Source organism: Lagenorhynchus albirostris, chromosome 7 (assembly GCF_949774975.1).
Source record: "Lagenorhynchus albirostris chromosome 7, mLagAlb1.1, whole genome shotgun sequence".
Classification (NCBI taxonomy): Eukaryota; Metazoa; Chordata; class Mammalia; order Artiodactyla; family Delphinidae; genus Lagenorhynchus; species Lagenorhynchus albirostris.
Genome location: NC_083101.1, coordinates 42477900 through 42500804, shown reverse-complemented (window position 1 = coordinate 42500804; position 22905 = coordinate 42477900). Strand labels below are relative to the sequence as shown.

The following is a 22905-nucleotide window of genomic DNA, read 5'->3' as shown; positions in this document are numbered from 1 at the left end:
CCTGGTGGCGCAGTGGTTGAGAGTCCGCCTGCCGATGCAGGGGACGCGGATTCATGCCGCGGAGCGGCTGGGCCCGTGAGCCGTGGCCGCTGGGCCTGCGTGTCCGGAGCCTGTGCTCCGCGACGGGAGAGACCACAACAGTGAGAGGCCTGCATACCTCAAAAAAAAAAAAAAAAAAAGATATTCACAACGGGCACATGTTAGAAGGAAGGTGCTCACACTCATAGTGATGGGATATCTGGGGAAATTACTGGCCAAAGGAGATGTGTAAAGAGATTAGGAAGACGCTGCACAGAGAGGGGAGAACAGTACTCCTAACACGTGTCGTACTGCAGGAAACCAACCTGCTGTTGGTTTCCTGCAGTGTGTGCTGTGCTGTGCGTGCTGCCGCCTCATGCACCGTGAGCCTCGGTGGGTCTGCTCTGTAGGGCCGTGCTGCCTCTGTCCTCCCGTGTGCGAGCATATCACGAAAACATGCTAGCCTGTAGGCGGGTGCTGCGTCGGGAGGTCAGGGTCATATCCCATCCGTGGATTCTCACCAAGTTCTGAGAAAAACTACAAAGAGCCTCTCCTTCCAGGTGTGTGAGGCAAGCATGCGTGTTTGGGTGTAAGTCAGATGCTTCGTGCCCATCTTATTCGGGCAGATCTCGTGTTTAAGGAGCCAGCCTGTTGCCGTGGGAGAGAACTAACACAAAGTTACTTCCTTCCAGTTTCCTCAGGAGCACTGAGGACTCCAGGCTCTGGCGCTTGTGATGTGGTGGCAGGCGAGTGGCAAAGCAAAAGGAGGAAAAGAGAATACACTGTCTAGGCTGGGCAAGTATCATTTTAAAGGAACCTCAAAGTACAAAGGAAAATGTACTTGGACGGAGGATGGGAACACACTACTACCAAAAACAGTACTATCTCTAATACCTGACAACATCCCCACATGGTAGAGTCAGCAACGCTCAGAATCTTATATGTATCTGAGAAGGGAACTTTATTAAACATGTAACGTTCCCCTTCCAAGAGCAGCACCATACCAAACGCATGTGTGAGGAAAAGATGAATAAAACTCCATCCTCGATGTGTCTGTGTCTTCGTAGAAAGCTATGAGGCCAAACTGAATATTAGTTTTGAAGCAATTACCATTCTGAGGGAGTCTGCAGAACAGAAACACTGCTGAGCTGACATCCATGCCAGATACCCTTTGCTGATAACGTTACTTTTAAAAAATAGCCCGTTCTCTTACTGTTGCACCTCTATAGTAAGTACTTTTGGGTTTGTGCTCTTCTCTGTGCCGGGCACTGTGCTAAGTAACTTACATATGTGATTCCATTCAATTCTCTTTTACTCATGAAGAAACTCAGTGGTTGAATAAACTTGTCCGAGGCACCATAGCTGGTAAGTGGCAGTGCTGGTTTTCTGTGACATTCAAAGCTTGTCCTCTTACCTGCTGTTCATCTAGATCTGGGTTTGGCAAACTTCTCTGTTAAAGGACCAGAGAGGAAATATTTTCGGCTTTGGGGGCCACTTGAGCTCTGTCACAACTACTCAGTTCTGCTGTTGTAGCATAAAAGTGGTCAGACAGTATATAAATGAATGGCTGTTTCAATAAAACTTGATTTATAAAAAGAGGCGGCAGGCCGTAGTTAGCCACTCCTAACCTAGACTTGAGCACGTATGGGGAGATGGGTGTGGACTGTGCACGTAAGTTCTTACAGGGCAGCGGCTGTGACTCTTTCACCTGTTTCAGAGTGGCTGGGTGTGGATGCATTTTGTTACCAATCAATCAACAAGTATTTCTCGGAAGGGGTTGGTTGTCATGCCCGGTCATCCAGGATTTCACAGTCTAGTTGAGGAGGCAAGATTTGTTTATAAGAAGGAAGAAAATAATGCGAAGTGCATACATATGAGTACTGAAGTGGGTGCTACAGACCCTAAGTGCTACAGGAAGGGCTTAAAGGATGGGTGCCACCCCTTAGGGTGATGGGGCTTCACGGGGTCATGAAGCCCCCAAAAGTAAATATCTGCTAAATATTCACCATGTGTCAGGCATCACGCTAAAATGTCACAATATGTTATCTATTACAGTCTATAAAACATAAGTTTGGTCCTAAAGCCCAGAGCAACTAAATGACTTGATCACGGTTCTACAAATAGGAAATATCAGAACTGGGACTTGAATCTGGGTAGATCGACTTCAGACCATGGGCTCTTGACCACAACGTTCTGTTTTCTCTCTAGAGAGAGGCAGAGGCAGACTGTTACCAAACGAAAGGGAAATCAAGAGGGAGCTATAAGGGTTGACACACAATTAGTCAAAACTAGGGGATTGTTCCCTCCTTTGAACAGCAGAAGAAAACAACTTCTTATTTGCTTTGAAATAACTATAACTTTCAGCATTGTCGGGGTATGAAACGTTTCAGGTCGTCGTTAAAAGGACAAACAAGAATTCGTACTCCATCAATCACAACGTGCAGGCTTCGGGGGGGCAAAGGCAGTGACGGAGCACTGTCGTGTGTCGGCTCAGGCACTGGTCTCGGGAGGCGGGTGGAATGTGTCCCTAGCTACTGGGCGGGCGGAAGGGTGCTGACTTACCATCATATTCTGGGAAGTAGTCAACTAGGTGGGAATACATAATTTTCTCCTCTAGAAGGTCTTTCTTGTTTAAGAACAGAATAACTGAGGAGTTCTGGAACCAGGGATACGTGATAATTGTTCTAAAGAGTGCTTTGCTTTCCTCCATTCGGTTCTGAAAAAAATCATCAGAAAAACAACGCGTGAATTACATGATTACTCAGTCTGTGAACTGTTTGTTTTGTAAGTCCAACCCGTCTTTGGTATGCATTCAGTTTCTGTGGCCCTGGGCTGGGCCGTAGCAGCTTTTATCAGGATTTACATGCAAAAGGCTCAGCAGCTCTTTTCATTAGGCAAACTCTCAGGTTGACAGGCGGAAGAGAATAATAATAATAAACATCTGCTGAAATAACTCTTAAGGTTGAAAGAGAATCATCAAAGGCTGAAGAATCACTGGCACGCTGTCACGAAAGTCCACCAAGCGCCACCAATGTCCACTAAGAATTATTCATTCATGGCCAAATGCTTAAGATCTGAATTAAGAACAAAGTACCAGGCTTCATTTTGCATTTCTTAAGCTATGTGTACTTGGGGCTTCACTATTAGTTCTATTTCACAGCAATCAAAACAAAGTTACTTAGGGGGCTTCCCTGGTGGTGCAGTGGTTAAGGATCCGCCTGCCAATGCAGGGGACATGGGTTCGAGCCCTGGTCCGGGAAGATCCCACATGCCGCGGAGCAACTAAGCCCGTGCGCCGCAACTACTGAGCCTGCACTCTAGAGCCCGTGAGCCACAACTACTGAAGCCCACGTGCCACAACTGCTGAAGCGCACGTGCCTAGAGCCCGTGCTCCGCAACGAGAGAAGCCACCGCAATGAGAAGCCCGCGCACCGCAACGGAGAGTAGCCCCTGCTCGCCGCAACTAGAGAAAGCCCCCGTGCAGCAACGAAGACCCAACGCAGCCAAAAATAAATGCTCGCCGCAACTAGAGAAAGCCCGCGTGCAGCAACGAAGACCCAATGCAGCCCCCAAAAAAATAACAACCAAAAAAACCCCCACAAAGTTACTTAATTCTTTGCCCAAAGTGCATCTGTATTCTTAGAATTATTACTACTTACTTTACAAATATATATATTCCCTGATTAGAAAAACACATGGAAAAATATTTTTAGATCACACATTTCCTCTTTATCAGAACACACCTTCTCCCTAAGTTTCACTATAATTTTCATACAGAACCGTGGACATATACATAGTAATTACTTGGAGATACAAATGTAATATTTCTCACTACCTTCAGTGTTGGTGAGAAACTATTCTCACCTGAAACCATCATCAAGCCACCCTTGGTAACGAAACCTCAACGGATTCTCAAGGAATTAGTCAGCCTGGTCTTACAAACAAAGATACTAATCAAAGTTACTCTTGAGACTCACCAGCCAAAAGCTAGAGAGTCTCCTAGTTTAGCCCACATCTATTCACCAGCTTCCTTCTACAGACACACTTGCTTCTAAATCATTCCCATCCTCAGGTCATGGACAAAGGCAGCACATTTGGAGACGACTCCTTTCCCTGGTGCACGGGCACACTTCTCCCAGGGAACACTCTCCAACCCCCTTAGTTCTACGTGTTATGACCAAGTCTGGGGCAATGGAAAAGCCTCCTGGGGATTGAGCCCACCTCCACTGCTACCAGGTGGGTCATTGGTTTAAGCCAGAGCATCTTATTCTCCTGGTACGTGGGCTGATTCAGGGCTGGGCTCTGAATCCAGGCTCACGTCACTTGGAGTATTGCTTCCCTGGTTTATGGTCATCAGCGTAGCCAAGCTGCTCAACCGGTGTAATTAACCCCAGGGTTTTTGCTAAGAGCTCTGGAACAGAGAACCCTGCTTTCATCAAGAAAATGGAAGAGGCATCGTATAGCCTCGAGCTTCTAGCAACTATCTTGCAACAGGGAGAAAAAGAAACCAGGTTTTAACTTCTTGGTCAAACCATGCCTGAACTGGGTTATGCCTCTGGATTTTTTGGTAACATGAGCCAATTAAGTACCCTTTAGTTTTTAAGCTAGTTTGAACTGTATTTTTCTGGTTCTTATTATATATAAAATGCTTCTCAGGGAAGGACAAGTATCATATGATATCACTTATATGCAGAACCTAAAAAAAAATGATGCAAACGAACTTATTTACAAAACAGAAACAGACTCACAGTCGTAGAGAACGAATTTACAGTTAGTGGGGGGAAGGGTGGGACGGAGGGACAGATCGGGAGTTTGGGACTGACACGTACACAATGCTACATTTAAAACAGACAACCAACAAAGACCAAACGTATAGCACAGGGAACTCTGCTCAATACTCTGTAACAACCTAAACGGGAAAATAATTTGAAAAAGAATAGATACATGTATATGTATAACTGAATGACTGCTGTACACCTGAAACTAACACAACATTGTTAATCAACTCTACACTAACATAAAATAAAAATTAAAGAAAAGTGCTTCTAAGTGATACACCTGGATCCACCTCACTCTCAATTTCTAAAAGGAAATTGAATGAATGTTGTTTGAAGGCTAAGGCCCCAAGCTGTTAACACGTTCTGCTCAGCTTTTGCCTTCCTGATGCAGAATGTGTCCTAAGTTTCACAGGGCAGCATTATGGAGGCCAAGTACACTCCTCTGCATTACCCTTTGACTGCTGTTCCAGGAAATCTCGGGGACACTGAGCTCACCAAGCACAGTTTTCTAGATCCTGAATATGTCTTGCTCTTTTCTAATATAAAGTGTGCCCATTCAAATCAGGTTGAATAGGCCCACTTTTCAAAAGGAGATCTTTAGCAAATCTGGTAAAGTCGATCGCCACCAACTGAAACTGAGCAGGACCCTGTGGGGCTCCTGGGCATGGAAGCCCTTCTGTGTCCCCCATTTCTTGTTTGTAGGGAATAGGCTTCAGCCTCCAGGACCCTCCCAGAGTTCTAAAGGGCAGGTTCAAACAGCTGCTAATTAGGGAAGGGAGGCGGTGCAGAGACAAGGGAGGAGCAGTCAAGAAGCAATAGTGCAGCCTTGGGGCAGGTCCTGGTTCCTTCTCGCCTCAAGGGATACACATAACAATATCTTTGAGCTCTTCTAAACTAAAACCCCCAACAAATGGAAGATGTTAACTACTTGATGAAGCATTCTTCACTCCAGAGAGAAGGTCACAGTCTGAGAACCCTGAGAACCAGAGAAGCTCATCAGGAGACCACCTGAGGCCAGATTAAAGGAATGCAGGCCCTGCACACACCCCTGAAACACTGCTACAAAACTCCTCACCAAATCCCCCTGGGTTGGGACACACAGTTTTGAGGGAACGAGCCTGCTGTGTCCCCCTTTGCCTGGCAAAGCAATAAAGCTATTCTTTTCTACTTCAGTCAAAACTCTGTCTCTGAGATTTGATTCGGCACGGGTGCACAGAGACCAAGTTTTTGGCATCACAATCTCTTTGACCTTTACACTTTGCGCCTACCATTGCTTACATAATTAAATATGGATGAAATGTGGGACCAGTGGAGTGAAAGGTTACTTCATGGCTCAAGGGACAGTGTTTATTTTACTGTACACATTTATCTTTAACATAAATAACACGCATAGCCTTTAAACATAATATTTACCATCTACATGCCTTTTACTGGTTATCATTACCAGTGGTAAAATTTTAAGCCTGGAAACCATATTCACTGAGAAACAATGTCTTGTAGCCTGAGATTTTATAGGTTGAAAATTTTAGGACGGAAGGAAAGCAAAGGCTCTAATAAGAACTGAAAGAATTAAAGGATCTAAAGAAGGTTAATTAGATAGTGACATCCCTGATGTGAGAATTAACATTTTTTTCTTATTTACAGCTACAGAAATTCTACAAAGTCATACTGTGGTCTTCAGAGAAGCCTTCTCTAAAGGGCGGGTATGTACATCTTGGCCTCAACCAGGGAGCCTCCCTCAGAAAGACTTATTGTAATTAGCACTCTGCAGAAGGGAAACGGGCCCTACTGGGGGCTCTTCTGGTTGGAGTCCTTCAAGGGTAAGTTGCTAGACCCTGGGTGGAGACAGGGAAAGGGAGACTGGTCTTGACCTTGAGTCAAAGCACAAGGAGGCGCCTGAAGTCGCTCTGATTAAGTTTCAAATCAGGACTGGAGCCCACAAGCTCCAGATGGGGCTCTATTGGGAGGGGGTCTCATACCAGGCCAACAGCCAGGACAGTGGACTGTGCCCAGCCCCGGGTCCTAGAGATGACTGTCCCTGGCTGCACTGGGCCACTGTGGAGGCATGCCCGCTTACTGGCCTGGTCCAATGCAAGCTTCGCTCGTGTATGCAGTTTGGGGCTGCTCTAGGCTATTTTCCCACTTACCATGTGCTGTGTGGCCTGGGCCTGACCTGCTCATTCAGGGCAAAGCTAAAGAGCAACAAAACGGACCGCTGATCAGCAGCATCGGCACCACTATGCCTTCAACCAGATCTACCGAACTCAATCTTACCGGGGGAGCCCCAGGAATCTACATTTTAACAAGCCCTCCAGGGAAGGGCTTCTGATATAGGTTTAACTTTGTGAAGCACTGTGCGCTGTAGGTGAGCTTCTCCAAATTAACGTGTGTTATGAAATCACCTGGGGACATGGGTTCTGACCCAGCTTGGGGTGGGACCCAGGAGCCTGCAGTTCTAACAAGCTCCCAAGTGGAGCTGACCTTGCTGACACACGGCACACACTTGGAGGTGGAAGGTGCAGAAAGCGTGCTGAGCTAGGGACGACGATGAGACAGGCGATGCTCTGTCCCACATTCGTGATGAGAAGTTCTAGTCACACATCCAGCCTAGTGCCGGAGTCGTGTGATGAAAATATAACTCTGCTGGCTTCATGCTTTTTGTGTTTCCCAATTAGGATAAGATTCTTACTTTATGCTCTGTAAGTTGTTTTTCACTCCACAGTGAGAATTCCTGATGCCTTTTTCACCTGATCAAAACCCCCAGACTAAATCCTAAATGGACTAAATGAGATTTTCGTGATGCCTTACAAGGTGGTGGACTGTGCAGTGCAGGAGGCATAATCCACTTTGCTCAGTAAAAACTGAAATGTGAGGCAACGGTATGTCCCACGAGACTTGGTGACACTTGCTTTTTACTAATTCTGTAGGGCCTGGAGTTGCAAGTAAGAAAACAAAATAGCAACATGAGACACTGATTTTATCAGTCATATACATGAGGATTTGTTCACCTCTGGAGACAGGTTTAAAAGCCGTCTAGGGGTGGTGGCGCTAATCTTACGCGCCTTCTCTTGGGGTTAAAACCAGTTGATGTTAGTAAAGCTTTTACTCTTCAACACAGGGCTCCTTGTTACCCAGGGGGGCTGCCTATGCCTGAGCCCCAAGGAGGCTGTGTCTTCTTATCGACCCCATCTGCCACTTCTCCCAGACTGAAAGCGTCGCTCCCAACGACAGGTGGCCCGACGCAGGTGAGAAAGCTGGAACAGAGGGAACAGAAATCCGTGGGACTGCCTCGTCTCCCCCCCTCCACAGACATGGGAAGAGCAAAGGGCCATGCTACCTGAGGACAGGCTGCCAGTGAGTGGGCACCCAGTGGCCTGGGTGGTCTCCATGCAGTCACCCTGCCTCAAGAAAACGTGGCCACGGAAATGTCAGTCTTGGCCAGACCACATGTTTGGGTCCCCCTGAAATACATATGTTGAAATCCTCACCCCCAATGTGATGGTTTTAAAAGGTGAGGCCATCAGGAGGTGGTTGGGATTAATGCCATGATAAAAGAGACCTCACCCCTTCTGCTGTGTGAGGACACAATAAGAAGATGGCCATCGATGAACCAGGAAGCGGATGCTCACCAGACAATGAAACTGCCCCAGGCTTGATCCTGGACTTTCCAGCCTCCACAGCTGTGCGAAATAAATGTCTTTTGTTTATAAGCCACCCTGTCTACGGTATTTTGTTATGGCAGCTCGAACAGACTAAGACGACACTGATCAGGTAAGTCGCTCCTCACTCGGGCTGGAACCGTGAACAGGTGGAGCACTAAACTCCACCCTGATCGCTGGCCTGGGAAGAAGGGGAGCCTACCTGCTCCCCACTTTGTAGTCATGAGCAGAATGGTGGGACCGTTCGGTGTCTTCCCTCCCAGGATCATCAGAAAAGGCCCTCTTGAGGCCATCCCTGAGGGGTCTTACACCTCTAATCCTTAACGTCTCAAATTGATTCTCAAGATCTCATACAATTCCAACAGCAAAAAAACACAATTTCTGATTAAAAATTGGGCAGATGACTTGAATAGACATTTTTTCCAAAGAAGATATACAGATGGCCAATAGAAACTACATGAAAAGATGCTCAACATCACTAATCATCAGGGAAATGCAAATCAAAATCACTATATCACCTCACACCTATTAGAATGGCTATCATCAAAAAGCCAACAAATGGGGCTTCCCTGGTGGTGCAGTGGTTGAGAATCTGCCTGCCGATGCAGGGGACACGGGTTCGAGCCCTGGTCTGGGAAGATCCCACATGCCGCGGAGCAGCTGGGCCTGTGAGCCACAACTACTGAGCCTGCGCGTCTGGAGCCCGTGCTCCGCAACAAGAGAGGCCGCGATAGTGAGAGCCCCGCGCACCGCAATGAAGAGTGGCCCCCGCTCGCTGCAACTAGAGAAAGCCCTCGCACAGAAACGAAGACCCGACACAGCCAAAAATTAAATAAATAAATTTATAAAATGGCTGATGTATATTTAAAAAAAAAAATCAACAAATGAGTGTGGGCAAGGCTGTGGAGAAAAGGGAACCCCTTGTAGACAGTTGGTGGGAATGTAAATTGGTGCTGCCACTATGGAAAACAGTATGGAAATATCTCAAAAAATTAAAAACGGAACTACTATATGATCCAGCAATTCCACTTCTGGGTATCTCTCTGAAGGAAATAAAAACACTAAGTTGAAAAGACAGCTACATACCCATGTTCACTACAGCGTTATTTACACTAGCTAAGACATGGAAGCAACCTGTGTCCATCAGTGCATGAATGGATATAGAAAACTGACATTAAATATATATTATAATGTATAATATTACATGTAATATAAAATATATATATTTCTAATCTCTAGAAAATAATGGTTTATGCAACCCCCCTGCTGCACATGAGTGACTTAATGCTTGCTGCAGGGTAAAGCCCCAAGTTCCTCAGTCTGGCATTTACAGCTTGGCACGGCCTGAGCGCAGTGCACATCTTCATTCTGACCCCTCACAGATGCTCCCTTTGCCACATAAAAGGACTCAATGTTACCACTATCACACAAGTGTGACCACTTTCCTGACTTGTAATGCTGTCCTCCGAATCCTTCAAGACCCAAATCGACCTGACTTCCCTCAAAACTCCTTCCTCGAGCCTCCCTGGACTGGCCCTTCCTCACACCCTCCGCACACGGTGTCCTAGCCTTTGTTTGCCCATCACTCAGCAGACATACGTGGAGGGTTTGTGAGATGCTGGGGATGACAGCATGTTGGAGCAGGGCCTGTGTCCTGGAGGGCGGAAACAGACAGGAGGGTCAACATGTAGTTACAGGTCCCCATATGGGCCCCTAAGAGTGGTTAAAAAAAGTCACACAAGAAGGAAAGGTGTGACTGGGGAAGGCTTCAAAGAAAGGCAATTCTGAGTTGACTCTTGACAGATAGAGGAGAGATTACGAGGAGGGAGAGCGAAAGCAAAAGAGAATTGAAACCCAGGATCCTCTGGAGTGAACTATGACGATTCTGTATAAAACAGTTTGTGGGCTCCTGATCTCTGCAACTTGGGCATCAAGTAAGAAAGTTCTCCATTTTGAGAATGTGAAACAATTCCTCCTCATTTGGATCTTACAGTGGGGGCTGGGAGGCACATACATGCCAAGTTCCATGAAGAACACATGGACTCCAGCCCGTTACTCTTGAAATATGCTGCCGGCTCTCAGTGCCTGCTTGTTGCCAGTGCTGGCAGGTAGCAGAGTCCAACAGGAAACCCCATTAGACATTGCAACTGCAGCTCGCTGAGACACAATTATCTGCCTGGAGGTAAGAGGCCTCTGCTTCCTCTTGGCTCACGTGCAAACCTCCCTCTTACCGAGGAAAAGGCCAGATCCCGTGGACATGGCTCAAGACCGCAATAGGAAGCCCGCTTTCTTCAGGCTGTAACTTGGCCCAAGTCTCTGCATAAAAAATTACCAGTGGGCTTCAAGGGGCAATATTTCATGTCTATACCCTTTGTAACCCTGCTGCCATGGAGAGCTTGTTTGCTGTCTGCCAAGGTGGTACCTCCCTCCAGCAAAGTCGGCATTAAACCAGAGATCTGAACATTCATTTTCATACCTTTTGCAACAACTCATTATTTTGCCATTAAATACAAGTTCTCACATTTCTCTGCGAAGAATACAATTTAAACGAGACCTGTAATTCATTTCTATGATTCAAGTCATCCACTGCCTGTCTCTCCCTATTGTAATATTCCCCTTATCAATGCCGTGATAAACCACATTGATTTATATTCCCCGTAAGATCTAGAACATAGCCTTTAAATGCAAAACTAGACACTTAAGAAATAAACATGCAGACTGCTGAACCACCACTGAGGGCCTGATAGGATGTATTTCAGAGAAACTGGGATGCAGCGTTTCAGGGCTCAGAAATGTCCTTTAGTATCAGAGATGCAGACAGTCTGCGTGATCCACAAACTCACTAATTGATGCAGAAGTCGGTCAGGTGCCTATGATTCTTTGCTCATACTTTGTGTTCACAATTCTGTGATTCTGTGTTTCCTGAGTGTTCTAAAAACGGCCAAGCAACACACTCGAGTGAGGTCCAGATACACGGACATCGAGTGGTTACATGAGCACGTCTGTAAAGTAACAGATTGTTTAGCACAGGGGTCCCCAACCCCTGGGCTGCAGACCGGTGGCGGTCAGCGGCCTGTTAGGAACAGGGCCACACAGCAGGAGGTGAGCAGCGGGCAAGCTGGCGCAGCGTCACCTGCCGCTCCCCAGTGCTCCCCATTACCGCCTGAACCACCCCCGCCCCCCGCCCCCAAGTCCGTGGAAAAACTGTCTTCCAGGAAACCGGTCCCTGGTGCCAAAAAGGTTGGGGACCGCTGGTTTATTAGCAGAAGGGAAAAATACACGTTTTATCATGTCTTACAATATTTTAAATCCAGATCTTCAGTTACAGGTTAAGATATCTGCTGGCCACACACTCACTCAATTTTAACGCCTAGCTGCTTGTAGGGCTGCTTCTATATACTGCACATGATGGAAAATGTGCAGCCAGTACACTGCACCAGTTACCATTTTCATTAGCACCATTTCTGCTTCTGAAATTGATTAGGAAAGGAGATCATCAGGATATAGGATTTTATGCTTCAGGAATCTATTTTATTTATTTAATTTTTACTGGGGTATAATTGATTTACAATGTGTTAGTTTCAGGTGTACAGCAAAGTGAATCTGTTATACAAATACATATATCCACTCTTTTTCTAAATTCTTTACCCATACAAGCCATTGCAGAGTATTGAGTAGAATTCCCTGTGCTGTGCAGTAGGTCCTTATTAGTCATCTATTTTACATATGGCTTCAGGAATTTTAAATGCCACTCTTCGCTTTTATTGCTACGACAAGCTTCACTATTTCTTCTCAGACATAACTTATCAAAGAATACCTCATAAATTACTATATTAAAGGTCATCATTTTAAAAGGGCAAGACTAGTTGACTTTTAATGTAACAATCCATGATAATGTGAAATTTGAATCAGTCATTATCATTTGTAGCTTACCAAACACTGAATACTTTGAAAAATTCACATCCTTAACAAGGACTTAGGAACATATTCTCTCAGGAATTTATTTCATTTACATATGTCAACTGAGTAAATACACGGAACAACTGAAAAGACAGGAACTCCAAAGGCTTTATGAAAAAAAAAATTTTGCAAGCCTGGTCTGCATATTTCTTTCCTTCCTCGATTATTTAGTTAAAAGCTTGCTGTGTTTGACTTTGTATCTCCAGCAGGATCACACTGATATGTGTCCTAGGTGACGTCAACACACATTCAAAACACATTCTGTGCTGAGCTCCTGTTGTTGGGGGGAGATGGGAGTGGGAAGGGCCAGGGCTGTGAGCTCCCTCGGTTTGAAACATGGCTCTACTTCGAATACCCTTGTGACCTCGGGCAAGTGACTGCACCTCAGTTTCCTTCTATCTCTCAGGTTTTGGGAAGACAGAATGAGATGATGCATGCGAGGTGCTTAGCCATGACCCCGGCACACAGTAGCTTTCTGATAGCAGCCGCTCTCAGACGTGGCAAAATTGCTATGTAAGAGCCTCCTGGTGAGGTGACTGCTTATCTCAAATCTTTGGCCAAACTATAAATCCAGTAAGATCTTTCTATTCCCTGGAATTGCACAAAGTTAATCTACCCATGATTTCAAGTCCAGATACATCTGATTTATAAAAAACTGGAAAATCATCCAGGTTTCTGCCAAATGCTCACTTAGAGATGGTTTCTTCCTAAGATTCTCCATGTGTTATTAAGGGGGAGTATCTTGAAAATCTCTAAAAATGTTCAGTACTCATATGCTTGGTCCACCCAAAATGACTGTTCTCTTGATCTTTGCACATCCCCTGCTCGACCAGTCCTTGCTTCCCCTACACCCTACTCACATAACTGACCTTCCCTCTTAATCACAGAGCCTAATCAGTAAATGCCTACATACCTGTCCCAGGCCCCAGCTGGTGACTGTTCTAATCTTTAGATCAGAACATCTCCACTATGATAGTTTACCAAAGGGGCCTCCAGAGCAGGACATACCCATATGGTTTCCCTGGTAACCGATGAGCCAACCTGACGTCAATTCCCCCCTATAACTGGTAGCCTCCCTCTTCCCTTGGTAGAGAAGATGCTTCCCTGTTCCGCCTGCCGTCACGTTGGGGTGTCGCTCCAGGACCTTTGAGCTTCAGATGTGTAAGATCCCCCATCTATTAGACCATCGATGTCTCTGTGGCTGACTCTGGGCTCTTTCTTTATCCTTGGGACTGGGCAAGTACAGGGCTTGCAGGCCTGCAGAGAGCAGCCCAACAACTCTCAACCCCAGAGCAAACCAAGAAAACAACTGATATAAGTGGAGCAGTTCGAATGAGAAATAATTAAGGACAGCTCCCTAGCCATCCCACTTCTGCTATCCAAATTAGACAACAGGAATAGAAATAATAAGGATACTAAACTCAGCTGGACAGATATCATTTCCTCTATAATTTTCTTAGTCCTTGCAAATCTTTGCAAGTGATTATTTCAGATCGACTCTGGCATACTCTCCAGGCTTGAAGACAGCTCCTGAAGGTTTTAATATTATAATTTCTATGAACTGATGTATTCTACCCGCACAGGATGTTTAGAGAAGCAAAGGAATACAGCATATTTGCCTATTACCTCCTGTCTAAGGTTTCTAGCAGAGATGAGGTCACAGAGCAGGCAGGCCCTTGTGCAGTGAACTGGTGCAGAGCACAGCGTGTTGTAGGAGAGGAGTGGAGGAGGGAAAGAGGATGACAGAAAGAGACTGGAGGGACAGGGCAAGAAGAGGTGGTCACCCTCAGGCCAAGGACTGCCCAGAGACTCAACATGAGCAGGAAGAAACATGACAAATGATGTGGAAGCCCACAGTCCCAGAGCTTACTTCCTGGGACTTCCTTTAATATGTCCTAATATTTTAGTTCAGTCAAGTGACCAAGTAGCAACCTCCTTTCAAAGACTATTTTATAGCACATTGATCTTTCTAGTTGCATTTACCCTGTGCTCCATATCCTACTAATTGTATGCTTACATGCCAGTGAGCCAGAGTCTATCCTTAACTTACATACGTAAATTCCCTCTCTTTTCCCATAATGCTCCTCAATTACTGAGTTAGAATTCAGATAGTTAATGCCTTGAGTAGTCACACCACTGACTTTTCAATTCACTCACCTTTCCTGTACTCCATCCACACCTCAAACTGAAAAAGGATTCTGCAAACTGTACTACAGCTGTTAGCAAGGAGCAAAGTGTGTGTGAATGTCAGCTTCTTTTGTTTCACTTGTCCACTTTCTGATTCTACAGCTGATGAATAGTGACTTGGCCAAATTACTGGAGACTTTGGATAAAGGGAAATAGAAACAGGCTGCAGGGATGTAGGGGTAAAGGCTTAAAACAAAAACAGGCATGGATGACACAACTGAGCTTGGAAACCCTGAGTAGCCTGAAAAGGTCCAAGGAAGATTTGATTGCTCTACACAAACCAATCACGTACGCATCAGTACATCAGACTGAATCTGAGCAAATTCCTGTGTTATGCCAGTAAAGTCTAAGTCTGGGGAAAACAGGAGTGAAATGAAGTAAATCAAGCAATTCAGTAAAATCTCTCCTTTGTTGACTTAAAATTTTTTTATGGATGAGTCAAGTTTGGCCCAGAAACATGTGGTTGCCTAATTCTTTGGCCAAGAGAATGAATAGGTGTTGGATAAGAATTTGGTTTGCCTTGTGTCCAAAGAGATAAGCTCAAAGGACTTGTATGGACTGCACTTTTGAGCCCTGTTCAGTGGGGGTAACCCTTGACCTGACTCATCCTTCATCACACACACACTGAAGGTCTTGCCATTAACTCTTGGTTTCTAAGCCTTTCTTTCTTCTTCTACCCTCCAAAGACTGCAGAAGGATCGTAGGTAAAAGATGATTGGTAGGTAAAAATGGAGAATTCAGACGGGGAATAAGTTTGGAATTGGAGCAGATAAACTGAACACTGACAAAAAATTTAAGGAGAAAGGAGATGTAACCTATTGACTTGAAAGTTTACTCATAAGGAATATATATTCTAAAAATAAGTCCCTTGTAAAATAAGCCTGGTGTATTATATTCCTAAGGCTTTTTTTTTTTACATCTTTAAACAATAATAATTTGTCATATTATTAACAGCGTTTTTTGAATTTTTAGTCTTATTTTCAGGAACAACATATGATGAAACTTTTCAGACTGTGACGTATTTTTAGCTACATGAATGTTATGATTCATTTTATATAAAGTTTAATTATATTAACAACTAACATTTGTTTAGTGTGTATATACACCAGACATTGTTCGAAGGACTTTAGTGTGTAAACGGAGTTGGCAAGCTTTTCTGTAAAGGACCAGATAGTAAATATTTTAGGGTTTGCAGGGCACACTGTCTCTGCTGTAACAACTTAACTGCCCATGTAGCAGGAAAGCATTTATAGACAATATATAAATGTATGAGTGTGCCTGGGTTCCCATAAAACCTTGTTTCAGATGCTGAAATTTAAATTTCATAATAATTTTCATGTGTCACAAAATATTATTGTTATTTTGATTTTTTTCAACCATTTAAAAATGTAAAAACCTATCTTAGCTTGCAAGCTGTACACTAACAGATGGTGGGCTGGATTTGGCCTGAGGGTCACAGTCGGCTGACCCTTGGTGTAGAACAGTATTTAATTCTCACACCAACCCTAAGCAGAAGGCATTGCTGTGATTCCTATTTTCTAGGTGGGGAGCTGATAAAAAGCAAGTTAAAAGTAACAGACCTAGTATGTAGTTAAATAGCTATCATAACTATCTGAATCATTAGCAAATTTATATATATACATATATATATGTTTTATGTTCAATTTATGTTCAGAAAATTTATAACATACAACAAAGCACATATACGTGGAAATAAAAGCACAAATAAGGTTTCCCCCATACAAATTTGTTGTAACATATGTTGCCTTAATTTTCTCCCTATTTACCTTTTCTCTATAATTTTTAGTTAGATACTGAGGTTCTAAATTTATTTTCCTCCTTTTTTCTGCCAGGAAAAAGTATCCATTTTCTTTCTGTCCACAACATGGAGGATAAAACATAAGAAAGACACTCAATGTTTTAATTCGTTTGCTTAATTTTTAGTGTCAGGGCAGGAGATCTACTTACTCAGATGTTGCACACATGTAAAAATGCCTTTCCAGATGATTTAGTAACATACATCTGGCATTTTAAACCAATACAATTGTTGTGAAATAGTCCTCATTTGAAGATGGAGATATATTTTTCATATGACTTTAAGTAGCTTTAAAAACAGTAATTCTACAAACATTCTTAGTTAATAAGACACTATTAAGGATCTACCTGTGGGTTTGCTTTGTCCCTGCTTTTAGTCTCTATTCCTCCAGAGGACTGGAGACAATGTGGAGGGAGGGCAGGGAAATAAACATGAAAAGTTCAAACCACTCACCTTCGTTTTATGTGGCTACTAAAACATATGACTAGAGGATCTGAGGGCAAACTTTTGGCTAAAATTCTGTTGCATGCATTATCTGCAGTTTTCAATGATTTATTTGATCCTTATTCTTTTACCAGTGCTTTTGTTTGACAGTGCACACTAGAACGAGGTCTTGGCACCTTTTTAAAGCAACGTTTACTGTCTGCTTAAAAAAATCAGTACCCCCATCTTGAATGACTTATTTGCAAGTACAAGATATTCACCCGATGAATTTCACCCCCACCCCCATGAATTTCACCGAAACCTTTGGGCCCACTCAAAAGATCCCTCCTTGGAAAACTATAAACTGCTCAATTATGCTTCAGACTAACGAGCTTTGGGAAACAATGGGCTCTTCCCCTTTTATAATTCCCAGCATTCTGCAGAATATGCACATGACAGGAATTAACACAGAAGGTACAAAGGATATTATAACATTTACAAAGAGACTAAGTATTACTTTTCCAACAAAAAAGCATTATCTACACCAATGAAAAACTGAAAACTGGTTGTAAACTGCTAAAGTGGAAAGTTTCAATATTTTGCCCTAGAGAAGAGTTTGCTTCTTCTCTTTGCTCTTTATTCTGACAAAAACTTGATGAGTAACTTAAAACATTTTTAATAAAATGCTATTTTTATAAAGCATTTGCAATATAACCTTATTACTAAATTGGGCAATCGGACAAAAAATGTTGAATGTTCCACATAGGAGCCACATTAAAAAAAAAATCACTGTTCTATTAAGTATCGAAAACTGCATTCTGCGTGTTATGAAGGAGGTAAAAGATCTCTTCCAGAAGCTAATAACCAGGTGAGATCAGAGACAAGTGCAACACAAATGAACACCTTTAAATACAACTAACAGAACACTTAAAACCATACAAAATCAACTTCTTGTATAGTGAAAGGAAAGAGGCGGGAGTTGGGGGTGGATGGGTGGATAATTCAAGTATCATGAAGAAAGCAGACAATTCTGAAAGAATTGAGGGAAGACCTGGAAAGATCAGCGCATGAGAAAACATGGGAAAATCCGTGCCTATGGTCACAGACACAGCATCACTAGACTCTACCACGGTGTTATCACGGAGATTCGATGGGAGAGGGAGCACAGCCGGCACACAGCCTTGAAAGAGCACATGCATCCAACTTAAAACCTCTGAGATGAAGTAACTTCTCAGGTATCCAGACAATATGCATGTGTTGAGAAATCTGTGAACCCACAAATCCCAATGTGTTGGAGACCTGAACAGCGGTAAAAGGAGAGGGGCTTAGAACTAATTCTACTGTTGAAAAGAACCAGATGAGGGAAATGGAAAGCAGCAGAGGCGGAGTGAGGCAGCAACTGTAAGGATGGATGTGTGTTGTAAACTGGCTAACATTCAGTTGATGGCGAATGTCCACTTTGGCTGACCCTCTTTTCGGACTGACTGGTAGTTGAGTTGTGCCAAACGTGTCAAATATTTAGTATGTTTCTAAGGTTTTGCAAGTTTGTAAGCTATAAATTTCATTCAACTCTAAGAACAGCTTCCGAAATTCCCCAGTCTGTCCCCTGCACCCCAACCAACACTTCCATCTTCTTAAGGCCGAGTAAATGAGTAAGAACTGCAGCTCCTGATCTAACTCTGAACTCTCAGTGGAAGTTCAGAGAAAAAAGGAGAAGGAGTTTTGGGTGACAGTGACCATGTGCTCATTCATGGCTGTGATACTAGAAAAGGGCACAGGTCTTATATAATCCATATGTATTTCCACTGACTTCAGGAATGTAATTCAGTAAAATCAGGATCAGGGTGCAAGGTGGAAATTACATAGAGTCTAATAACTTACCTTTAAAAGTGTATTGTGAAGGTACCTACTGGTGGCCCCAAGACCGTCTTGCCATGCTGTATGTCTGCTACAGACTGCTCTTCTTTCCCTTTGTGGTAGGAAAGGTCATGGCTCCTTTAGTGAGCACAGAGGAAGTCTGGTTTGGGTCTGTGGTTGCATTAGGGGGACTTATTAAATGAAGAATTAGAACCACTGCACACTGGCTCATACTTTGCACTGCAAGCTGCTCACACGAGGTGAGGGAAGCAGGAACTAAGACTAACCGTGGGAACAACTGATACCATTTCCGCGTCACACATTATTTCACTGCATCCTTTCACTGGGTGAAAGGCAGCCAGAGCCTTTTGCATAACTTATTCTCTTTCTCCCTCTCTCCATCCTTCTTCCTTTTTATGGGTGAACATCTATAACTACATTTTCATAAATCCACTTCTGATGTGACCCTGTGTAATTCCACGACATGTCTCTAAAACTGACACTGACCCTAAAAGATTTAGACAGTCTCAAAAGATATGATTTGGATCACTTAGTCCAAGCCATTCTCATGAAGGTGAAAATAAACTTCCCAAATCATGGTCGCCACAAAGGAGCTTCCCCATGATCTGAACTTCCAAAAAGACAAAATAGGGGGAGGGGAGAAACTGAAGAAAACCACATAATCAAAGATAATTAGGTAATGTATAAGGACTTGAGCAACGTGGATTTGAGAGAAAATTTCAGAAACTTTCAGGAAAAGACATATTTACTTCATTCTGTTCCCTGAGACCCCAGCAAAATGAAACACCAACAAAACCCGATGAAGACACTGAGCAACAACTCCAGACACAGATGTGGAAGAATATCTGTCAAATATATAATATCTGCACTGACCCAGAAAGGATGCTGAAAGTTATTACACACTTTTCCATACTTCAGGCAGGCTGAGACAATCAAGTGATAACCTTTCACTGAGAACACAGAGGACTGGAGGTGCGCTGGTCCTTGGAGAGGAAGAAGAGCCCAGTGGGGGTCGAGTTCCATAGCTCGTGGCTGTATAGGAAGCAGGACTGGTGAGAGGAATAGCGGGGGTTATGCAGTTTTTAAATCCCCAAACCTGGACTCCTAACTCAAAGACCTGGCTGGAGAGGAGGCACGGAGAAGAAAGCTATTTACTGCCTCACGACTGTAAAATACCTAGGAATTCCAAACCTTTGAGAAAATTCCCAGCATGGGAAACAGAAATCTAAGCAAACAGAGAGAGAGAGAAGGAAGAAGAAGAAATCATAGGAAAGAGGTCAATGCAGAAAACTGAAAATACTTTGAAAAGGAAAGAAAAAAATCCTCAGAAAGACACTGCTGAAACACAAAAGGATACTAACTTAAAAGGGAACATATGGAGCATAAAAAGAGCTGAGAGTTTTTAAAAAAAGAAAATCTATAAAAGCCAAAATACAAACAAACAAAAAAGACGGTTTGGAAAATAACTCCAGGAAATTTGTCAGGCAGTAAAAAGAAATGGAAAATTGGAGAGAAAAGTTTAGAAAAGAAAAAAAAAAAAAAAGCAAAAGTAGTTCTCCATTTAGCCAAAAGAAGTTATAGCAAAAGAAAAAAGAAAAATTTCATATGAATAAGGAAATAAACCAAGAAAAAAAGACAACGATGGATCCAGAAGCAGGGAACTCAACGAAGGAAAGAAGCTGTGAACTCCCAGGATGATGGTAAAACAAAGTCCCAGAATGATAAGTGTTTACGATGCAACCAGTCATCATTAGAAAAGGAGGACAAAGGAATCTAGAAAGGAGATCTCCAAAGGAAAAGAAAAAAAAGAACTGATATATTATCTGCTATGTCAGCGATCTTTTATAAGATTTCAAAGATCTGTTGATGAATTAGAAAAAAATCAGTTAGCAATATACACAAACACAAAGAAAAAAAAATGTAAGGCAACTGTTAACTCCAAAGAAAGTTGACCACAAAATGACTGAAAGCACAGTCTAATACTTAGCTCAACAATGAACAACATTTATATTGTCACATAGTGCAAACACTGAATTACACAAAAATTGTGCTATACCTACGTGGAAAGGATGGGAGAAGAAGAAATGGAGTAGGAGTGTTAAGACAGTATGATTTTTATCCACCATAAAAGGAAAACAATCTTGACAAATCAAGAAACAGTGGTATAAATACAGCACTTAGACATATGAGGGAAATAACAACAAACAAGAGATGAGTTGAGGGTAATGTATCTGGTTATCAGACTGGTGGTGGGGTAGCAGTAAAAAACTGCTGTTTTTTTGTTTAAAGGTTAAGTATTTTTTTAAAGGAATTTTTTCTTTTTTAAAAATTTATTTATTTATTTTTGGCTGCATTGGGTCTTCGTTGCTGTGCATGGGCCCTCTCCAGTTGCGGAGAGTGGGGGCCACTCTTTGTTGCGGTGCACAGGCCTCTCATTGCGGTGACCTTTCCTGTTGCAGAGCACAGGCTCCAGGTGTGTGGGCCTCAGCAGCTGTGTCACGCGGGCTCAGTAATTGTGGTGCACGGGCTTCGTTGCTCCATGGCATGTGGGATCTTCCCGGACTAGGGATCGAACCCGTGTCCCCTACATTGGCAGGCGGATTCCCAACCACTGTGCCACCAGAGAAGCCCAGAACTACTGTTTTTAAAATTATACATCTTTTAGTTATTCAGCTCTGTAAACCATTATTGATTTAAAAATACAAATTAGGGCTTCCCTGGTGGCACAGTGGTTGAAAGTCCGCCTGCCAATGCAGGGGACACGGGTTTGTGCCCCAGTCCGGGAGGATCCCACATGCCGCAGAGCGGCTAGGCCTGTGAGCCATGGCCGCTGAGCCTGCGCGTCCGGAGCCTGTGCTCCGCAACGGGAGAGGCCACAACAGTGAGAGGCCTGTGCACCGCCAAAAACAAAAACAAAAACAAAAATTAATTTTTTAAACTTAAAAAAAAAAGAGGTTATTGGTTCATGTGCAAAAAATAAAGTTCTGGGAAGATGAACACAAAACTGCTGGAAGTAGTCCCCTAAATTTGGAAGTGTAGAATGTCGAGTAAGAGTATGAAGGAATCCTTTACTCTCCTCTATAGCCATCTGTATATTCAGAATTTTAAATAATGAACATGTATTCCCTTGGTTATTAAAATGGTAAAAAATGGACTAATATACTCTAGGAAATTAACAATATTATTTTATATTAGAAAAGTAATATAAAAATCGAAAGGTAAGACATCCAAGGAAAAGACAAGTCCATTGCCAGATAAATGTCACACACAAAACCAGACCTCTTAACTTCTACTTTGCTCTTGACTACTCTGTCAAGGAGAAGACTTCATATTGAAAAAAAGCAAAGAGAAGATCAGTAAGAAGAAAATAAGACAGGAAGGAGATTATGAGAGAGCACCCTATTTGCTTTAAATGAGATCAAGTCTCTAGCTGGAGAGATGACATTCTAAGGCAATACATCAATCTGATTTTAGTTATTACCGTTCTTACGAACACTAGTTTATAACACTAGCAAGACCAGCAGGGAATGGGTCCAAGGACCCTTAATTTTGATGGGGAACAGGGACAGAATGGGATCGTGCATAAGGTTGCCCCACACTGTATTCGGAAAACCTTAGGTATTCTGGGGGCAAGTTGAAGGTCCACACAGCTAGCCACAGCACCTCTTAGACCAGTGGTCCCCAACCTTTTTGGCACCAGGGACCGGTTTCGTAGAAGAGAATTTTTCAGGGCAGGGATGGGGGGAGACAGTTCAGGTGGTAATGCGAGTGACGGGGAGTGGTGGGGAGCGGCACATGAAGCTGTGCTCGCTCACCTCACCTCCTGCTGTGCGGCCCGGATCCTAACAGGCCACGGACCGGTACAGGGGGTTGGGGACCCCTGTCTTAGACAACACGGCAAGGGTAGGTGAGGTGGCATTAGAGATCAACCTCCCTGACTCTGCTGTGGATGTGTCTAGAGCTGGTAATTCCTCTGTAGGAATTTATTTCTTGAGCATATGCTCTGTGCTGGGTGGTTCACATATTACCTCGATTAATTCACAAAACCTTGTGAGATGAAGTACTCGTTTTTCCCACTGTACAGATGGAGAGATCTGAGGCTCAATTTTGAATTTCCCCAGCTACCAGATTCATGCTTTTCCTATGCAGCCATGCTGGATGATATCAATTGGTGAGAAATTTAAAA

The 22905-nt window shown here is 43.5% G+C and overlaps 1 protein-coding gene across 1 annotated transcript in view; it reads right to left on the bottom strand.

Moving 5' to 3' along the window:
- Positions 1-22905, bottom strand: part of GNAQ (G protein subunit alpha q) — a 292088-nt gene that overhangs the window by 7401 nt on the left and 261782 nt on the right. Inside the window, exon 6 of the mRNA XM_060154953.1 lies at positions 2581-2734. Within this exon, the coding sequence (XP_060010936.1) occupies positions 2581-2734 (154 nt within the window). The remainder of the gene's footprint in view (positions 1-2580; positions 2735-22905) is intronic.